Source organism: Leopardus geoffroyi, chromosome D1, assembly GCF_018350155.1.
Source record: "Leopardus geoffroyi isolate Oge1 chromosome D1, O.geoffroyi_Oge1_pat1.0, whole genome shotgun sequence".
Taxonomy (NCBI): domain Eukaryota; kingdom Metazoa; phylum Chordata; class Mammalia; order Carnivora; family Felidae; genus Leopardus; species Leopardus geoffroyi.
In genome coordinates, this window is record NC_059329.1 from 37,443,612 (window position 1) to 37,465,663 (window position 22,052).

Sequence of the window (22,052 nt, forward strand, 5' to 3'; positions counted from 1 at the left end):
TACACACTCATCACGTTTGTAAGCCTTCTGATCTGAATAAATATGGGGCAAGGACCCTTATTCAAGGCTCTTGTCTTTTCCCAGACATTAGCCATCTCTTGCTTTAATCCAGCATCCACTCTTTTGCTGGCCAAGAGAACTTTAAACTTAGAGTCTACGACACTTCACCTTAGGTAAGTTAGTAAGCCTCTCCATGCCTGTTTCCTCTTCAGTAAAAGAGACACTACTATGACTTATACTACCTGCATCATATCACAATATTGCTGTGAAGAATAAATTACATACATGGAAATAATCTAGCAGGGTGATTTGCACATAGTAAATACTCAATGGATGATATCCATTATTATTATAGCATAGTAATTTTATTTTTATTTAAAGTCAAGTAATTAATATACAGTGTAATATTGGTTTCAAGAGTAAAACCTAGTGATTCACAACTTTCATATAACACCCAGTGCTTATCCCAAAGAGTGCCCTCCTCAATGCCCAACACCCATCTTGCCTATCCCCCCTGCCCATCCCCCCTCCATGAACCCTCAGCTTGTTCTCTGTATTTATGATTCTCCTATGGTTTGTCTCCATCTCTGTTTTCTTATTTTGCCTTCCCTTCTCCTATGTTCATCTGTTGTATTTCTTAAATCCCACATGAGTGAAATCATGTATTTGTCTCTTAATATAATACACTCTGGGCTGCTTTGCCTGCAGCGCAGCAGTCCATAGTCTAATTCACCAATTTACCTAACCTGGCCCTATCCTCCTGTGAAAGCAGCTTTTCTGCTATAGTACTAAATTGGGGGTGCTTCCACCCTGAACATCCAATCTTGTTTATTTCAAGACTCTTAATATAATACACTTAATATAATACATTGCTGTAAATGGCAAGAGTTCATTCTTTTTGATTGTTGAGTAATATTCCATTGCGTGTGTGTGTGTGTGTGTGTGTGTGTGTGTGTGTGTGTGTGTGTATACATCTTCTTTATCCATTCATCAATTGGTGGACATTTGGGTTCTTTCCATAATTTGGCTATTGTCAATATTGCTATAAATATTTGGGTGCATGTTCCCCTTCAAATCAGCATTTTCATATCCTTTGGATAAATACCTAGTAGTGCACTACTAGGCAGTTAGTAATTATAAATGGATGAGAGGAAAAGGTCAATCTTGTCCTAAGTGCCAGAAACAACAAGTCCTTATGAAATTCAATTTAAACAAAAAAGGTTATCGAAAGAGTCATATTATCTGTCTCATTATGTTTGTTGTCTAATTCTTTCTGGATTTCTTTTTTTTTTTTTTTTTTTTAGATTCTATAATCAGGCATATTTTGATGGCAAAATGTGGTTCTTTGAAACCACAGAAATCAAAGGGAAGATTTACATTCCAAAACCCACCATACTTATTGTAAAAGCTAGATCCCCAAGCGTTAAAACAGTGTCTGATATATAGTTAGCACTGAGTAAATATTCACTGAATGCATAAATGAAAGTTTCTGAAAGTATTTTTATTCCTGTTTGGTAATTTGATCAGTACTCTCCCTACAACTCTTCAGTGTAAAAGAATCATGGAGCGTTGGAGTTGAAAAGGGCATCTCATCCAACAACCAATGCAGTGACTGACCCTCTTCTAACAGTTTAGTGAAGGGCAGTCTAATTAGCTCTACTAGTTCCAGAGGAAGTTCTTTATATCTGGAGACAACTCTAGCACCAATTTAAGCCTTTTATTGAGCCACAAACTCACTCCCTGTTGTTAGCTGGTCCATAGGGAAATAAAATAATTTGTTGTATGTAACCATGAGCTAAGAACAATATATAGCTGTCTCTTGCTAAGTTCCAAGTACTTAGAGCAGTGTCAGGCATATGTAAGTCTCCTGTAAATATTCACTAAGTATTATACTGTTAATGTACACTTCGTTAATTACTGGTTGATTTTTAACCATTCAAGCATTTTCTACATTGGCTCCCACAAACCACATTCTTGTCCATCCGACACATTTTGTGTTGAGCAGATTTGGGAAAAAGGACACCATCAGTCATCTTTAATAAACTTTATTTCATTAGATGATAGAATTTATCACAGTCATTCATGCTTGGATTTTTTTTTTCCTTTAGTATATTTTTTTAAATGTTATTAAATGCTAAAGATTAGGAAAAGGTGTCCTAATCTGGTAAACAGAAAATAAATGTCATGAACATCTACTTTTATTTTGAATCTTTTGTGTATTATGCTTTTTAAAAATGCTATGTAACATTTTATACTGTTATGAACTAATAAGAAATATATTGAACCCTTGAAAATTAATTTTGTCTTTAGAATACCTGCAAGGCTCTTTGTCAACCCAAATCGGGATTAGCCTAATTATATCCTAATTGGGGTAAATTCATATATTCAAGTTAGTTAACCAAGAATGATGACAATAGCTTGGTTAGAAGGCAACTCTGTCAAGCTATAGCATATATAGCTGTTAATGCATCTATCATGACTATAAAAGTAAAACAAAAAAGTATTAAAGACCAGGCATCTTTGCAATTCAAGAAAATATCCATTATGTTGGGAGAGCTTTTATGAAAACTCAGTTAAAATTAAACTCCTATAGTAGATATTTTAATACTTATAGAGTCTAATCATTATTGAACATTTTTCTTCAACTTTCTACTTTTATTTGTATTTGAATTTTTTTCTATTTTAAAACCATCAAATCATCTCTAGGTAATATAAAATGGGTATTGTAAATAAATATCTTAACTGTGTGTGAACAAGAATATTTGTTATCACTCATATAAATCAATGAATAAATGTTATGTGTTATATGCATTTCAAAATGACAATCTCAAAATAATTCTGGTTTTAAAACCAATTTGAATGCTAAAACTCATCAAAAATCATCAACCTGGGGCACATGGGTGGCTCAGTCAGCTAAGCCTCCAGCTCTTGACTTCGTCTCCCATCATGATCTCACAGTTTGTGAGTTTGAGCCCCACATCAGACTCTGTGCTGACAGCATGGAGCCTGCTTGGGATTCTCTCTCTCTCCTGCTCTCTCTGCCCCTCCTCCACTCATGTGCTTGGTTTCTCTCTCTCTCTCTCTCTCTCTCTCTCTCTCAAAAAAAAAAATCAATAAAATTTAAAAAAGTTTTTTTTTTTAAATCATCAATCTTTCTGAGTATCTCTCTCCATCACCTCATTGATCAATGAAGTAGTATACCCACCTAATATTAGTCATTTTTCTAACATACAAAATATATAAGGATTTAATTTCAAGTTAATAATTACACAAATCAAGAAGAAATTAGGGGATAATTATTTAAAATTTTGGTTATGAACTAAGTAAATACTCATAGGTAGATAAATATTTGAGGTGAATGAATAAATGAACAAATAATAAAAGATAAGATGTCACAGTTACATTAAAGGAACTAACAAAGACCTCAAGTTAAAAGGGGGCAAATGTTTAAGAGACATCCCCTTGTTTAATATATGAAACATAATTTTTCCTATTAAGATTAGATAACAGAAAATTCTGCTAATGAGGGCACAAATACAGCTTAAAAATTAGTTCCTGGATAACTGATTTTTCCACATGGCATTCAATTTTATTTCATTTGTTAAAACATCTGTAATACACAGAACCAAAAAAAAAAAAAAAAAAAAAGAAAGAAAGAAAGAAAAGCTAGTTCTACTTAAATCAAAATAGGAAATAATAGTGGTGTTTAACTATATGATCAAATGCAGCCTTGTTTTCAGTTCCCATGGAGCCCTCATACATCTCTGCAACAAAGACTTTTCTTTACATGCCTTATGCAAGAAAAGCCCTATTAAATCAAAGAATGAAATTTGGGAACTTGTTCCCCCTCACATATGTACTGACAATTCCATTACTTGTGTCAATTTCTAATGCTAGATAAATCCCTGTTACTTGTGTCAATTTATAATACTAGACAAATCCACACAGGGTCTTAGACATGTATAAAAAGGGAGAATGGAAGAGCTACTTGACTGCTTAATGCTATTTATTTTTTTAATTCCAGCATGGCATCAAATACCAATCATTTCTATTATCTTTTGTGAAAATGCTTTTAGTGAAAAGGCAGACTCCCACTGCTTTCTTTTCAGTAGTAAACTGAAACCATAAACTTGTCTCAACTTAAAATCATCCCAGTGTGATCATATTTGTTAAATAAGTTTTCAAAATGAATCTGCCATCATTGTTTTTACTCCTGTTTTATTATTTTTCATTTCCTTCATTCAGAAAGAGACAAAAGATTATCCAAATGCTTGTCACTAATCTATTCAATATCCCCTTCCTCTTTTTCAGATTTTTTATCTGTTCCTTGAAACTTTATAAACTTTTCCATTAAATCTTAGTGTGTATACCTGAAAGGGCTCTTCTTTTTTTCTTTTTTTTTTTTAAACGTTTATTTATTTTTGAGACAGAGAGAGACAGAGCATGAACGGGGAAGGGTCAGAGAGAGGGAGACACAGAATTTGAAACAGGCTCCAGGCTCCGAGCTGTCAGCACAGAGCCCGATGCGGGGCTCGAACTCACGGACCACGAGATCATGACCTGAGCCGAAGTTGGACGCTTAACCGACTGAACCACCCAGGCGCCCCATGATCTTTTTATTGCTTCACTACCTTTAGGACTTAATTGAAATGTCCTTCTCTCCTTCAGGATTTGTCCTTAAAGTAAGAATCTACAAATATTTCATAATTATACAATTGATCCTTGAAAAATGCAAGGTTTGGGGGCACTGATGCCCCACACAGTCAAAAATCTACATATAACTTTTGACTTCCCCCAAACTTAACTACTAATAGCCTTTACCAATAAACAGTTGATGAACATATATTTTGTATATTGTATGTATTATACAGTGTATTCTTACAATAAATTAAGACAGAGAAAAAAAATTAAAAGATAAAATACATTTACAGTACTGTAAAAAATTCTCATATAAGTGGACCCAAATACTTCAAACCCATTGTTCAAGGGTCAACTGTAATGTGGGGGGAAAAAAAGTGTCTTCTGATTTAGAATGTGAGTAAAAGGGTTAGTCCCCACATCATATAGTAATAAGAGAAAGCAGAGAGCAATGAAAAAGGAATGCTAGAGCCCATTTGTATACATTGCCTCAACACATTGTGAATACCTAAAGTTGCAAATCTTGATCTTTATTATCCTTCCCTTCAACCACAAACTCCTACTATTTGAATTAACTTACTCTCTCACTCTTATCATCTATGATGCCTCTGGTCCTTCAATCCTTCCTATTAATAATATAAAAACTAGCATTCATTCACAAAGTATTCTTCATTATTTTATTTATTCTTCTTAACAGTCTGAATTATTATCCCCATTTTAGAGATAATGAGACTCAGAGAGACTTAGAGACTCACCCAAGATCACGCTGCCAGGACTTCTGATATCAGGATAAATGGAGATATTGGGTGCTTTATTCTTATCTTTTTTTAAAAATTTTTTTTAACATTTATTAATTTTTGAGAGACAGAGTGCAAACAGAGGAGGGCCAGAGAGAGAGGGAGACACAGAATCTGAAGCAGACTCCAGGCTCTGAGCTGTCAGCAGAGCCTGATGCGGGGCTCGAACCCATGAACTATGAGATCACGACGTGAGCCGAAGTCAGATGCTTAACTGACTGAGCCGTCCCGGTGTCCCTGCTTTATTCTTATATCAATCATATACATTATAGAAAAAGATACATAAAATATTAAAAGAAGAAAGTATAGCCATCCTAAAAATAAGAAGGTAAACTTTTGGAGGACCATAAATTATGCAGGAGAAAACTGTGTTCCATATAATGAAATGGTGAAAGCTGGGAAGAGAAGTCCAAAGAAAACAAGCTCCCAAGTTCTCCATCTGACAGGTTATAATGTCCATTGCATATTCTATCAGTGGCTCCAACCAAACTTTAGCATATGTTTCTATACTTCCCATAATATGTGCTGTATAAGCAGAGACCACAGTGTTTCAGGCAATCTCAGCTGCATAAGGAATGTACAATTAACAATGTCCAAGTGTTGGAATAGTACCAACTCCATGAAAGACTACAAACTCAGTAAAGGTTAGGGAAGGGTCAGAGACTGTAGAGAATTCAAACTGTAATTTTCAAATAAGTAAAATTAATACACTTAAAAAACAGATTATTGTCTATATGAAAGAATAGGTACTTATGAAAAACAAGCAACTAGAAATTCTAGAACTGAAAAATGATAAATCTGGGACTTAAATACTGGTCTTCTGCTTCCAAGTTCCATATTTTCTTCTCTGATATCATAGTTAACCCCTACAAAGACATACAGGTGCATATACATGCTAATTTGCTTATTTATGTAGCTTCCTCATTACTTTGTCTTGATATATAGTCTTGACCTCATAGTCAATCAGAGGAACCTGTTATTCTCTTGTCTCCACATCTTCTCTGCACCTCGCAAATTCCTAATCTTATGGTTCTCAACCTTAGCCGCATACTGAGAGATATGTGGAAACTTTAAAACTAACAAAACAAACACTATAGCCACCCTAGATGAACTAAATCAGATCCTCTTGGAGTTGGACTCATACACTGATATTCTTTTTAAAACTTCCTTACATGATTCTGTAAGAATTGCTTGTTTTTTAAGAAAGGGCTATTCACTAAATGTGCGCTTTCCCCTTCCATAGTACAAGGTGGTCTCTAGGAAGCAGCTGCCTAGCTAGAGAGTCATTCTCCAGCATTGCCTATACCAAGGTAGGGCCGGGTGATTAATTCTCATCATTAGAATGTGAACTGAAATAATGTATTTCACTTCTGAGAAAGGAAGTTTCTAAGAAGCAGTGTATATTCTTTGTTCTCTCTTTTCCCATCTGTTGACTAGATTCAGGAGAATCCAAGAGTCTAGCAAATGCAAAATCACAAGATGGAAGGAGCCTAAATCTGTGAATCACTATTTAAAGTTATACTCCAACCAAGTCCTTTATCATCATAAAACTGCTGAAAAAGATTTATTATAAGTCTCTAAAATTCTGAGGTTTGTTTCATCAGCTAGAGTTACCCTGATCAATAGAGGAATGGGTACCTTGAAGTGGGGTGCTGCTGTGATAAAAATCTCAAGTATGTGGCATTACATTTGTGATCAGGAAGCAGGCATCAGAAAAATAACCACCAGAGGCTGGGTAATTTGGAATAGTGGTAAAAAATATTCTGTAAATATTACCTTCAGTAATTTGAACAGCAGACCAAATACCTATAATCTTGTAGCTCTATAGTAATGTTCTCAAGTGGGGATGATGTGGCAGGAGCACATTTGGCACAGGCTGAAGACAAAAGGGAAATGCAAATTTCAGTTATTTTTCAAGACCAACTCAATTGTTACGACTCCACTCCTCCTATCAGATTGTGCTTCTTTATGTCACATCAGAATTGATGAGTCCTGCCTTTGCATTCCATCAGCATTGTAACACTTAATTCACTCCTTTTTCTGCATCTTTCTCTCTATTGTAAATCTCTTGAAGTGGATAGTCTTATCCATGTATCCCATACATTGCCTAGGACACGTCTTATGCACAGAAAGTATACATTTAGGGTTTGCTGAGTACACGTTTGCTGAATGTCTACTACTCTGCAAAGCATTGATCCTTGATCTTATAGTATTAACAGACACAAATCACAAAAACCATTTCACAATATACTACAAGTCTCATGGACTCTAAGGCCTTACAGATACAAGTTTTCACATTAGGTGTCCCCAGTGACTGCTCACCCTTGGGCATTCTTTCACACCCAACTTCTAATTGCATGAGACTAGTTACTGTGTGAAGTTGCCAGCTGCCTAAAATGGGGAAGACAGAGTACATTTCTAAGGAATAAAGTTGGTGTAAAGAGTACAAATGATGGTCTTTTAAGGAGGTGAGGGGTTGGAACATGATAAACTAATTTGGATACTTGACTAGCAACCAGGATACCAGAAACAGAAACTACTACGGCTGCCTGTGGGACCAAATGGTCAGAAGCAAAGGCATGTGTGTATATCAGGAAAGGCTAAGAGGACAGAGATAAGAAAATAATGACCTATTTTGCTATTTCAGACCAAGGAAGATGAGCTTTGTTTAGCATTCGATTAAAAAATTATTTTAGCTCCTTAGCCCACCTAGGTAGCTCTGACATTAGAATGCTAATAGAGTTTACTACAGTGGGGAAGCAAAGCAACAATTTTAATTTCCCTTCCAAACTTAAATCCTGCTTCTCAACTGAAGATACAAATCTGGACTTCTGAAAACAGTGACTGGAGGTAGATTTGGGGTCATAAGCATGCAGGAAAAGGAAATGGATAAAGTCACTCAGAATCAGTAAAAAAAAAACAAGAACAAAGAAAAGCTTAAAATGTAGAGGGTATACAAAGAACAAGCCAGTGAAGAAATGAGTAAGTAAAATAAATCATGATGGTCTCCTTACACAGTCCCTATCACATCATGTTGGCTGTTTTATAGGAGATTACAATCGAAACAGATAGGTTTGTATTGTTTTGTTTCTCAAATACCATTTTCCCACATTAATTTCAAGATCTTTAAGGACAAGAACCATTCATCCTCTTATATTTTCCTAAACCCACCACCCCCAGTAGTCTTACGCATATACTAAGACTCTACCAATTTTTGATTCACTAAATTTAAACCTGGCAAAGAATTCTACTTCACTCACCAACCACCCACCAAAAGTCCAAATCTCTCATAAAAAGCAAGTTCCTAATTTACTTTATCAATACCTACAGGTAAAGCTACTCCCACAGAATTCTTGGCTACTAGGAGTACGGGTTTAAAGAAACACTTTAATGTACAGGTTGGTTTTCTGAGAACTGTTGTTGTATCAAGATTCATCAAGGGGAAAACCTGGCAAGACCAGTAAGAAAACAAAGTCTGTGGCTAATTTCTTAGTGGAGAATGAGAAAGCTAAACACACAGTACATTAAGGGAAGAGGAATTGGGAACTAAGTATTGATGACTTTGGAGCACATACAGGAAGTACCCAAATAGCTTCTGTCATCATCCACTAACCATTCCCAACTACTGATCACATGCATTTAACTTGGCACTGACTTTTTAATATTCTATAAAAAAAAGAAAAGCAGAGATTTCAGGGACCATCTATGAATGAGCTGCACACACTACTAAGCCTGGGACTATGATGCTGCAATACACATCATTACAAAATACACCTCACTTTAGCCCACATTTCCTTTTTCTCCTTCTCTAACCAACTCCTCTTGTATTTCAACCTATCCTTCCTTCTTTCCCCGTATCATCTCATGTCTCCCCCTTTGATCTGTATGGCTCTGAGTGCATACATACTCATGTGGTTTTGATTGTAGCAGTTTCCAGTATCTCTGGTCCAGTAAGATTTCTATGTTGGTATAATACTGTGCCCACACCTCGAATTTCTTTGAGATTGTCTCATGAACTAAGATTGTCTCATGAACTATTTTCCCAATGGTGGATTTTAAATTAAGTGAGAAAGACTCCTTAGTGAGCATGGCTAACCTGAAATCAAAAGACAGATGATCCAAGTTCAAATGCTATTAGGTTGGAGATAAACAGAAATAAAGCTACAGAGTAGTGAAAGAGGAAGACTAACCTCATGAAAGAGTAAAGGAAAGGTCAGTTGCTGCCACAAGTGCACTGGAAAATAGGGAAGTAAATTCAGACATCCGTTACAGGTCTGGAGGGAGGTTGGTGGCAAGACATAAAATTTGAAGACTGGAAAGGTTAAGAGGTTAGCCTAGGTTAGACAGTACAAGTGGAGGCTTTGTCATCAAATACCTGGGTTTAAATTCTTACCTGTAGCCAAGTGATTTTCAGCAATTAAGAGTATGAGCTGAGCAACAATATTTCCACCATAATTTGAGGGTTATACAAGTACATTGTTTAGAACATAACATGATATTCAGTAATGGGCAGATTTTATACTTATGTTTAAGGATAAAAGGGTCTAAAACAAACTGTAGCCTACCCATGTTGCCAGCTTTTGGAAAAGAGCAAATAGGTATAAATCTAAAAAACAATAGCAGTCTCTCACAGGCTAGAGAAAGAGTCACAAGATTCACACTCAAGGCCACAAAACAGTGAACCTTTTACTAGATATTAAAATTTAGAACCACACAGCTTAACAGTAATGTTAATTTTACCACTAGGTGGCAATGATACAGCTGAATTTCACTGACAAGATTAATTTTAAAAATTGAACAAACCCAGACAGAAATTCCAAGAAGCTTTTATACATATTTTCATGTTAGAAAAATGAAAATTCTTTTATATACAATTTAATTTATAGCAGAATGTATAATTATCTAATTCAAGATGTATGTTAACTTCTGATGCTTTTTTTCCTCTGTGCACTGAGGCAATTCATGCAATAATTTTTAAACAGTTCTAATCACAGAAGTCTTTTTTAAAAAATCTGGACATATATCATGAAGATAACAGAAATTAGGGAAAGCTAAATCTCTTTGAAGTCTTAGAATTCTAAGAAAGGCACTATAAAATGCAAAATATTTTAATAAAAAAGTTAAACCTTTAAAAAAATAACTGAGAGAGGACATTTTATCTTTTAACGGCCAAAGCATGAAATATGGTGACTCACGTTGCTTTTAAATTACAAATTAAACCAATATTCATACGTGTAAAGTCTTTTCAATGTGTTGAATAAACATTAAATTTACTAAGCAAATTTAGCAAAATTCTGACTTAATTTTGCTAATGGATTCTGGAATAAATAACTTTTTACGACTGTCAAAAGAGTAAGTCATGAAATTCCTTAAAATTCCTTAAAATTACTTTCCGTAATTATTTCTGTTTTCTTCATAAAACAGGTCTCAACCTATGGCTTGTTAAAAATAATAACAAAATTTATTCTTTCATTTCTTTTTCTTTTCATATCAAATAAAAAGGAAAGGCATGATAAACTTTTTCAAACTACAGACATTTCCAAGTACACAGTAAAAAAAAACATAAATTCCCAAGATTCTCCCCCACATATAAGGTGGGAGTTCATACCACCACATGTAACGTTACAAAATCTGTACTATAATTACATGAATAAATAATTACCCAATTCATAAGACCCAATTAAAACAAGCCTATTTATTCCCTTTTCATAAATAACCTAAAGTTCCCCAAATTTTTAATTCACAGTTTTCTACAAATAGATCAGAATATCTCTTTTATATATCAACTTTCAAGTAGTTTTCTAATTTAGTAATCAATTCCTATATATTTACTTCATTCGAGAAAACTCTCCCCCTCTTGCTACCTAAACAAACGCAAGAGAATAAAAGTATGATGTCTAAGTTATTTTTATAATTCATAGATCAGATTCCTCATATTGGACTTCACTTTAAATTATTTCAGATCACCCCGAAATCTAAAATATAGGTATTTCTCATTCTGTCAGTGTATACAGATACACAAAACATAACCATTTAAGATGTCAGCACAAAGTAAGATTACTGTGGCAGCCCTCATAAACTGAACTATAGATTTCAGGAAAGTGCTCAATCTGTTCGGTTGTCTATAATTTTTGTTAGACGTTTTAGGAAATGCCACTGTAATAGAAGGGATAATTGCAGGTCTACATGTGTATAGGTAATTTGTATCTATACAGAATCAGCTTCCAGTTATCTGTACAAATAAAGGAAGAGACACAGGATGCAAAACACATAATCCTCGAGCCACTTCAGATACATTTTTGTATCTCTATTTCATAGGACTGTGTCTGAGAATTGAGAACACAAAGAAAAGTAAGCCATACTGCAGAGACTGAGTTACAAACACAATTACCAAAACAATGGTTAACAATGAAATGCCATTATTGACTTGAATTTGTCATCTTCTGTTTATTTCTGATGGTGGCTCGAAGTTTACGTATCACCAGTTTATCGGGCAGAATCATATCACCTTGCTGTTCTAGATAATCCAATAAGTTTTCAGTCCATTGGAGAGCAGCTGCATGATTAATATGCTTCTCTGGAATCAGTTCTATTTCCTCCTCCTCATTTTCACTAGATTCATCTGTCTGGCCTTGTGCTCGTCTGATGATTTCGCTGTCAGTTAACACTTCATAGCCTGGTTCAGTACTGTCCACTTCAAGCCATTTTTCAATGTTCTCAGTAGTCACATTTTCCAATCCTTTGGTATGTTGTAAAATGGTGGCCACGGTAGCCACAGAAACATCTTCTTCATCAAAGTCCAAGCCTTCTTTCTCCTCTATGGTAGGAAGAATCTTCTTCCATGCTCTGCTAATGGTAACTGGCTTTACTAAATTCCATGCCATTGCTATTTCATAAAGTGCATCTAGCAGAGTTAGCTTCTTCCAGAATGATTTCAGGTCATTACCTTCTTCCAAGTTGTTCTGAAGAAGACCTGCACGATAATTTCTCTTCATTGTCGCTATGACTCCCTGATCTGAGGGCTGGATCAATGAAGCCACATTAGGTGGTAAATACTTAGCAAATATTTGGCCATCGTCTGACCTTAGGACGTTTTCATTTGGATGTGTTGGTGAATTATCCAACAACAGCACAGCCTTTTCTTGGAGGCCTTTAGATCTTAAGTACTCTCGAACTTGTGGCACAAAGATCTTATCAAACCACTGTCGGAAAATGGAAAGATCCATCCATGCACCTTTTTGGCTGAAATAAGAGACTGGCAGGTTTGAGGTGTCAGTTGACTTGAAAGAGCGAGGTTTCTTTGCTTTCCCCACAACACAAAGTTTCAGTTTATGTAAACCTGTTGCATTGGCACAACACATGATAGTGACTCTTTCTTCAATTGACTTGTGCCCTGAGACAGTGCATTTACCTTTGATCACAGAAGTCCTGGAAGGCAGGCATTTCCAAAAGAGTCCAGTTTCATCAGCATTGTAGATTTGTTCAGGCTGTAAGTTCTCTCGTTCAATAAAGTCTCGGAAGTTGTTACAAAAATCTTCCACAGCAGTCTCATCTCCATTTAATCTTTCATTTCTAATGTTAATCTCTCTAATGCTGTGCCGCTGCTTAAAACGAGTTAACCAACCAGCAGAGGGGTTAAAATCACCATCCATGCCCAAAGCATAAAAAAAGAACTCTGCCCTTTTTGCACAAATTGGTCCAGATATGGGATTCCCTTTTGCTCTTTGCTGGTTGAACCATTCTAGCATTGCCCTATCCAGTTCCTCATACATAGATGGCTTCATAGATTTCCTCTTGGCAAGAAGACTTGTGGAATCAGAACTGCTTGCATAAGTTATAATCTTTTCCTTATTTTTTCTTATATCCCGAACTGTTGTCTCACCAATCCCATAAATCACTGCCAGTTGTTTGGAAGAACCTCCGTCTTCAAGTTTTTTTATTATATCAAGCTTATCTTTAATAGTTAACACCACCCGCTTCCGTTTCCCAGACATGCTGAGGCTGTGGGACTCAGGCCCTTCCTTGCCCCACACTCACACTGAAACAATCTACAAAATCCTTCCTTCTTTCACACAGACCCACTTTAGCAGTCTTACAGCCTCAGTCTTTCAACCTTACCAGGAACCTGGTGACCCTGACCCCGTCCCTGGACGGGCTTGGCCGGCAATGAGACGGCAGAGGAAGGTGAGAGGGAAGGAAGTTTGAGGGAACAGGCCTTTAACTTAGATGGGCAGTAGAGGAGGCCCCAAGTCACCGCGGATAATCCGGATTACAAACATTTGTTTTATTCCCCCAGTGGCCGCGATAAAGACTATAACTCCATCGTGACCACAAACCTCTTTCAAGCCCTGATCCAGGGTAAACACGTCCGTCACTAGCCCCTGCCACACCCCAAAGTTACAGCAGAGAGCGGAAGAGCCACGGAGTCGGGGACTAGCCCCTTTCCCCAAGGGAACGGCTACGTTTGATTGCTTCCCCAGCAGCCAACCCCTTCCACCGCAAGCCACACTTCCCCGCGCTGGGCTTAGCTTGGACAGTCCTCCCGGCCCCTCACAGCCCGCCGGGCCCCTCTCCCCACCTCAATTGGAACCAGGACCCGCACCGATCCCTGACTAACGCGCGGCGACCGCTCCTCCCCCAGCACGCGCTCCCGGAAGATGCCCCCTCCCGCCGCCGGCTCCGCCCCCTGCTCCTCCCAGAGGCGGGACTTCCCCTGGTCCCCGGAAGGAGGAGGAGTGTGGCTAGTCTGGAGAGGGTACCTGGGGCGGAGGCAAAGGCGGAGGCAGAGGCGGAGGAGCTTTGAAAGGTGAGGGCGCGGGGGCGGTGCAGGGCCAGCTCGGGGCGGGGACTCGCTCTCGCTCAGGCTGCTGATGGCTTATTAACTGAGCCGGGGAAGCCGCGCCTCCCGGAAGGCGGGGGAAAAAAATTCCCGCGGGCGCTGTCCGGGTGGGTAGGACTAGCCCCTTCTGCGTCTTTCTACACTCCCTGCCCCCCTTGGCTGAGCTGCACTGGGCCCGGTGTTTGTTTCTTCCGCGGTGGGGAAGTGGGCGGGACTGGTGGTGGGGAGCTGGAGTGGTGGTTTCACGGGTTTCTGGCCTTTCCAGACCCTTGTTGGTTTTCTGGGTTGCGGAGCTCCCCTAGGGCCTGGGGGTTTGTGTCGTCCCGCGCACGTCATCGTGAAGCTCGGTCTAAGGGTACGGTTTCCCAGCTACCGTGCCCCTCTGCCCGAGGCAGAGTAGCGGACTGGTGGGCGTGCTGCGCTGGCTACCTGCGTCCCGTCAAAGAGCCAGGTTTGTAATCCGGAAAATGACTCTGGTGTAAACTGCAGAGAGGATCCTTCCTCTGCCACCCATCCCTGCTGGAGTTAGAGAACCACCTTCAGTGTTAAAGATTTTAATGAATACTGTAGTTGTCCCGGATGCGAAACTGGCAGGATTCACTCTGCGAAATTGTGGAGCATTGGCTCCTGATTCTAAAGGGGGGAATTATCTTTCTCTCTCTGTTATCTTTCCATTTCTTATTTCTGTCATGTTGTGCTGCCCTGTTTTCTACCAGTGGAAGAACTGTGATAAATGTATCCACAGCAATGTGAAAAGAACGTAATCGGAATTATAACACTGTAGCCCTTAAGTCATGTATTATGCCGGCTTATACTGGTGTTCCCAGTAATTTCATCAGGTTGTGAGCTCCGTGGAAGCAGAGGCCGTGTTGATTTCTTCTAGTAGCGCCACGCTCCAAGCCTGTGCTGGCATTCAATAACCATTTCTTTGGCCTCTTTAAGGTTTTCTCTCCAAACTATCATATAAAAGGAAATGTCAGAGAGGGGTGTTGTTTTACAAATAGGAATGCATCCCTTCTGGTGAAATTTCAAGTTATGCCTGGGGTTCCATTGCTCTTCAAACCTTAAAAATGTAAACTGTCACCTGACAGGGCAGGTGATTCCTAGAATGAATCTTTTCTTCAGGATAAATTAACCTTAAAGCCTAGGCTACACGATATTTCCTTTGATGAGAAATTCAAGTAGCATCATCAAGTACCTTTGAGTTGTAGGATGACTGTGTGAGAGACAACAATATGGATTTTTACCTTTAATCTGTATTCTTTGGCAGACTGCATAAGCTATGTATATGCCTTTTTTTTTTTTTTTTTTTTGGTTTTTGTATATGCCTTTTGTGTGATAATTCACCCAGAAGCACAAAGATGTGATCGTATTGATCTTCTTCATTTATTTAATGCTTTCTGTTTGGAGTTTCTTTGTTTTTCTCTTTGCCTAAAGGTAAGGTATTATTAAAGAAGCTTGATTAAATTCTCATTTCAAGAAATTGAGTGTATACTCAGCATATAAAGAAATTACATCCATTGCATGGATTCTTTTTTTTTTTTTTTTTTTTTTTTTGAGTGAATTCTGATGACCCAAGAGATGTCATTTTCATCAATCTAGCTTCACCTTCTCATTTCTCTCCTCAGGTTCAGTTCATTCACCCTTTCCCTCTGTCATCATTCTTCCCTCCCCAGATAACATTGTAAAAGTATTCATAATTTTAAAAGAGAAGCCAAGCACATTTAAATTATCTTCTTTTTCAGTGACAGCAATTTTGAAATATGAGGAGAGACCCTGGAAGTTTGGCAGTTGGCCACATGAGACTTGATTTATTTAAATAAAATTTGTTTCTTCAAATATTCAATACTGCAGTTTTCCAAAATAATTTTTTTTTCTCCTTAGAAACTGACTTTTTGAAATTTTTACTTTTGGACTCAATGGGGAATCCTTAAATTTTGTGATCAATGTCATCAATAAGATGGTAGAGGGAAGTCACAAATTTTCATTTCTTTTACACATTCTTTTCTTGCCTATTGGATGGACAGTTTCCAGAAGTTACTGGCCTAACTCACGTGCACTAAAATTCTGTTACTATTTAAAAAAAACTGTTTAAAAAAATAGTTTTTTTAAAAAGCATGTTTGTACACTCTAAACTATTTTGGTGATATTTTTATGAAACTAAAATTTAGCATGAATGAGAGACAAAATAATGACTTTTTAAAGGCATGGTTTTTACCACCTTGTACTAATATAATATTGGCAGCAGTCATTGTGTAGCACTGGACAGGAAATCAGAACTGGTTTCTAATCCCTGCTCTGTCACTAACAAGCTGTATGATCTTCGGTAAGTCATTTGAACTCTGCGTATTTGGCTTTGATATTTATAACTGAACGTAGATAATATCTTCCTTCTAGGATCATTGTCAGGATTTAAAAACATATGAAAATGTGCTGAAAAATTACTATACATATAAGAGTTTTTAATAGCTTAACCATATGCAGTCAGATACTTTTACAGTGTCACATTGTTAATCATTTCTACTGCTGTTGTAGAAGCCACCTATTGATATGATAAATGTCTTTTGACATGGTATAGTTTTGTGAGATAACCATCTAATGTACATGAAACTGCTTTTGCATATTAATAAAATCATCTTTCATTTAATGTTCCTACTGTTCACAGTTGCTTTAGTGTATCTACTGAAGCCATATTTGTCATTTGTTTTCATAAATGCTCAGATTTATTAGAAAGACATTACAGTGTAATGCACATGCATGGTTTATGCAAATTTAGCTCTATGTGCTTAAAAAAAAAACTTATTTGTACTATATGGCTTCACAATATAAGCTGCCCAGTTTGGTGCTTAAACACACACACACACACACACACACACACACACACACACACACACAAAACGCCAATAATAATAATCTGTTTATAACCAGGAGAAGAAACTGGATGGACCTGCTGTGAAGCAGTATGATATATAGTTTCAAGAGGAATATAGAGATTTTTAAGATAATTTTGACTACACACAATTCTCATCTTGGCTGATTTTTAATATAAGCCTTCTGTAATTTGCGATCCAAGTGTAATTTCAACTAACAGAATATTTTGTCTGTTGACTAAAATTTGTTAGATTGCTGTTACAATGCTCGATCTATCTTGCAGTGGTTACTGTCATAAGATCACATTTCAGTGGCGCCTGGGTGGCTCAGTCGGTTGAGCATCCAACTTCGGCTCAGGTCATGATCTCACAGCTCCTGAGTTCAAGCCCCGCGTTGGGCTCTGTGCTGACATCTCGGAGCCTGGAGCCTGCTTTGGATTCTGTGTCTCCCTCTCTCTCTGCCCCTCACCCACTCGCATTCTGTCTCTGTCTCTCTCAAAAATAAATAAACATTAAAAAAAAGTCACATTTCAGCCTACACTATAAATTTCTGCTGTATGATCTTAGAAACCACTATGCTGATTTTATATGAGATATGACCATTTTAGAAACTGTCACGTTGCCTTTAAACATAACAATTTGTACAGTCAAATGAGTAGTATTTCTCCCACTTATACCCCTGCCTGTCCAAAAAAGGAATCATCTTGGAAAGGTATAAACTTGATTTAGTGATACTGCCATTGCTCAAAATATTTTGGCATTCTGTTTTTGGATTTACCTTCAAAGTTACAGCATATTTAAAAAATATATCTGTAATGGTAATTAATGTTCAAGTTTTGAAGTTGGATTTCATTTTTGGAAGCTGCTAATAGTCCCTTATAACTGAGACAAATGAACAAAATGGGTATTTAAACCACTCTTTGGGATAAAAAATGGAGCGTGGTTCTTTTCATATTTTCATATATTCTCTGATACTAAGTTTTATAGAAATCTCCAAGAATATTTTATGCCATAGTGTAAATATTGGAATAATTAGCCACATAAGGTGATTTCTTTGAAGGAGATAGCACTCAATAGAGTACCGAAGTTCTTATACATGTATTATGAGGTCAGTTTCATTACATTGTGATCATATGTCTATTTTCCTTAGCAACTACAAAAGTTCATATGTGTTAACTGTTTTTCTAGTTACATTACTTATCTCTAATTGTTCCTTTATTATATACTTGTGGCAATTTTAGTGGGGTTCACCCTTTTCTGAATCAGAAACTTACAGTATTTATTTTCTTCCCAATATCATGCTCTGCTTCACCATGAAACTTTATTTTTTCACCCAATTTTGGATTGTTAATGTTTTTTATTGGATTATATTCTGCCTTTAACTTTGAGTGGTTTAAAGCCATTGCCATTTTACTAAAGTATATAGAAGCTGCTGTCTTAGTAGATAGGTGATCTCTTAGTTTTGCACTGCTATCTTTTGTCAGCTAGTACTTTGTAACTTTCTTCCTATAAATTTTTGATCCTTTATGTTATAATTCATGTCATTTCTGTTTAGAATCCTTTGCCTAAGGATGAATGACTCTGGTAACCCCACCCCGTTTTTCTATAATTGTCTCTTTTTTTTCCAGCATAAAGCCTTTCTTCACACCCTTTCAGTTGCACTTACTTAACATACCATGTTCTCTCTCAGTGCCAGAGTTTTGACCTTACCGTTTTTACCTGCCTGAAATCCCTTTTTCTGTCATTCTTTTTGTTGAAATATAGCCAGTCCTTCAGAAGTCTATCAGATCATATCTGTGCAATTAAATCTTCAGTGAAGCATTTGCTATACTGTTCTTCCTGCCTCTTTATAATTTTATTGCAGTTATTTTTATCTCTCATTTGGACCAAATGAATACCTTGCATTTTTCTTATTATATCTTTGTATGTTCTACCCATGGATGATAATCTTCTGGAGAACAGGGCCACGGTTTTTCTGTGCATCCCTTTCAACGCAAGATATAATTCACAATTGATGTTCATTACAGTTTTTTCATAGATGTTCAATAAATTATTTGTTGAATAACTGTTCTACCATCTTCACTCAGATATTTTATGTGATTTATACTGTTGTGAACCATTTTATAACACCAAATAAATATAGTTTACCATAAATGCATTCATTGTCGTGATCTGGTTATCATTATTATATTCCTAATAACTTTATTTTGTAGAAGCTTAAGTGAAAATGGTTCATGTTAGAAGACACGAAACAAGGAAAAATTCTAAAACTCAAGAGCATGAGCAGAAATCTCGAGTTGATTGGAGGCGGACTAAAAGAAGTAGTATTTCACAGTTATTTGATAGTGATGAAGACCTTAATAGTGATGAAGACCTTGACAGTGATGAAGAGCTTGACAGCGATGAAGAACTTGATAGTAACAAGGGGTTCGATAGTAATAAAAAGCCCGAAAATGAAAGAAAACTTAGATTAATTGAAGTTGAAAGTGAAGGTAGTAGTAACTGTGAGCGTCTCATGAACACTGGCAACAGTTCAACATATGAAGAAGAAAATAACAAAAACAAACCTAGAAGTACTGACTCACCAGATCATGAAAAGCATTCCAGTCAAGAGGATGACGATCTCAACAAACACACTGGACAGATAATAGAGGAGGATTTAGAAGAAGAACACATCAAGCGAGGGAAGAGAAAAAGGATCTCCTCTGTTATGTACGACAGTGATGAGAGTGACAGCAGTGATATCCTAGTTCGAAAAGTAGGTGTTAAACGTCCACGTAGAGTGGTTGAAGATGAATGTTCTTCAGTAGAGATGGAGCCAAAAACACCTGAAAAAACTTTAGCTGCAAGAAAGCGAGAACAATTCCAGAAACTCAAAGAACTCTCAAAACAAAGATCTCGTCAGAGACGCAATAGTAGTAGAGATTTTGAGGTGTGTTATTTTCTATTGGTTTTGTTACTGTTTTTAAATCTTTTTTTCAAAGTATTTAATTTTTATAAAAAAAAGTACTGAGTCTGTTCTATTTCTCAATTCTTGAATTTATTTTTTTTAATCAAGTATCCTTGAACATGTTTGATTGCACTGTTGTGTCTAATATAATTTGTTTTATCGTGAGCCTCAGTTCATCACTCTGTTTTAAAATTGAAAGACTGTTTAATATGGTCTTTCCTCTTTTTAACTTCTACTTATAATCTTAATGTCCATTTTAAACATTTTACATCATTTACCGAGGTATATTACCTTCTTACTAATTTGAAAGTTCGACATTTAACATGACAAAATTTTTTTAACCTTAAAATATGAAATTAATTTCCATGAGTCATTGGTTTAAGATTTAATCTTTTAATTTTATATCCATACTGACAATTTAAAAGTACAAATTTACTGAAAGGTATGTTCTAATTTAATTAGGACTCTGAAAAGGAATCCTGCCCAAGCAGTGATGAAAGTGATGAGGAGGAGGAAGATGATGATTATGAATATGATGAAGATGGAGATGATTATATTATTGATGACTTTGTAGTTCAAGATGAGGAGGGTGATGAAGAGAATAAAAGCCAGCGAGGAGAAAAATTGACTACATCACAACTGAAATTAGTAAAACAGAATTCTCTTTGTAAGTTAAATATCAAGAAATTGTTTTATGACTTGCTCTAATTGTAGTGTTATATCAAGTATCAAATTAGCCTCTTACTGTCATGTTCTAAGTCATTGACTAGGAACTATGGTTTTATTTTTAGGTAACTTTGTCACTCTGATAACAGTTTATTCTAGTAGTTTCAGGAACCCTATACACTCTTAAAACTTATTAAGGATCCTGAACAGCTTTTGTTTCTGTGGGTTATAGTTATCAACATTTACCATTGTAGAAATACAAAAGAGATATTTAAAACATATTTAGTAATTAATAGGCTTTAACAATAAGTTTGTTACATGTTAACATAAGTAACATTTTATTTTATTTTATTTTATTTTTGAGAGAGAGAGACAAAGTGAAAGCAGGGAGGGGCCGAGAGGGAAGGAGACACAGAATCAGAAGCAGGCTCTAGGCTCTGAGCTGTCAGTACAGAGCCCAATGCAGGGCTTGAACCCACGAACACAAGAACATGACATGAGCTGAAGTCAGACCCTTAATGAACTGAGCCACCCAGGCACCCCAACATAAATAACCTTTTTATTAAAAATAACTATTTTCAAAAAAATAAGAATGGCATTGTTTTACATTTTAATAAATGTATTTAATATCTAGCTTAATAGAAGGCAGCTGGGTTCCTATACCTGCTTGTGCATTCAGTGCATTTTGATGTTTTGATTGAAGTAGATGAAAACAGTTTTGCTTCACACAGATAGGTAGCTGGAAAAGGGAGAAAGATTTTTAAAAGTATTTTAAAAATAATGTGGATATTCTTATTTGTCACTACACAATTAAACGAGTGATTGTTTCTTAAAGGTTAGTTGCAATATGGAATCTGAAACCATATAAATGAACTTTTAGTACTCACTTACATTGCAGTCCATTAGTCTGTCTTGCAGTTTGAATGGATCTTTTACCCATATGTGATTTTGTAACATCATGCATTAGTCATTTGGAAAATACTGATTCACTGCATTACGTAGATCTTCCAAATGTTGACACATTTCATTATACAATATTTTTGAAATCACGTTTGTTAATATTACCACCAATCTCATCAGAAATTTTTTTAGGTATGGGGAAGCTGTCAAGTTCACAGTAATAGCAGATACAAGTTTTCTAAAATTCTAACTTCTATAAAAATCTGTTTCTTAAACCTTTGGTAGTAAATACTGTTAGTTCTTGAAATTACAGATTTCCTTTGCTCATTTTTGAGAAAATACTTAACAACTGCCTGAATATTGTTTGTCAGTTCATTCATTTTCTTCTTTTC

At 36.4% G+C, this 22,052-nt stretch overlaps 1 protein-coding gene and 1 long non-coding RNA gene across 14 annotated transcripts in view; one reads left to right on the plus strand and one right to left on the minus strand.

The window, feature by feature from the left end:
* LOC123600985 overlaps positions 1 to 14,305 on the minus strand; it is a 53,660-nt gene extending 39,355 nt beyond the window's left edge. For 3 of the 4 annotated variants that reach the window (XR_006713910.1, XR_006713908.1, XR_006713907.1), the window contains exons 1-2: positions 14,195 to 14,305; positions 7,212 to 7,311 (exon numbers count right to left, since the gene is read on the minus strand). This is a non-coding gene — a long non-coding RNA (uncharacterized LOC123600985). Of the gene's footprint in view, positions 1 to 7,211; positions 7,312 to 14,013; positions 14,101 to 14,194 lie in introns of those variants that run through there. The other variant, XR_006713909.1, reaches the window with a different exon arrangement.
* The window catches only part of CCDC82 (coiled-coil domain containing 82), a 34,105-nt gene continuing 26,186 nt past the window's right edge, over positions 14,134 to 22,052 (plus strand). For 3 of the 10 annotated variants that reach the window (XM_045483547.1, XM_045483555.1, XM_045483552.1), the window contains exons 1-3: positions 14,134 to 14,241; positions 19,358 to 20,076; positions 20,557 to 20,761. In XM_045483547.1, the coding sequence (XP_045339503.1) occupies positions 19,372 to 20,076; positions 20,557 to 20,761 (910 nt within the window). In that variant the 5' untranslated portion in view covers positions 14,134 to 14,241; positions 19,358 to 19,371. Of the gene's footprint in view, positions 14,242 to 14,275; positions 14,382 to 14,411; positions 14,726 to 14,748; positions 16,601 to 19,357; positions 20,077 to 20,556; positions 21,194 to 22,052 lie in introns of those variants that run through there. The other 7 variants (XM_045483551.1, XM_045483553.1, XM_045483556.1 and 4 more) reach the window with 6 other exon arrangements.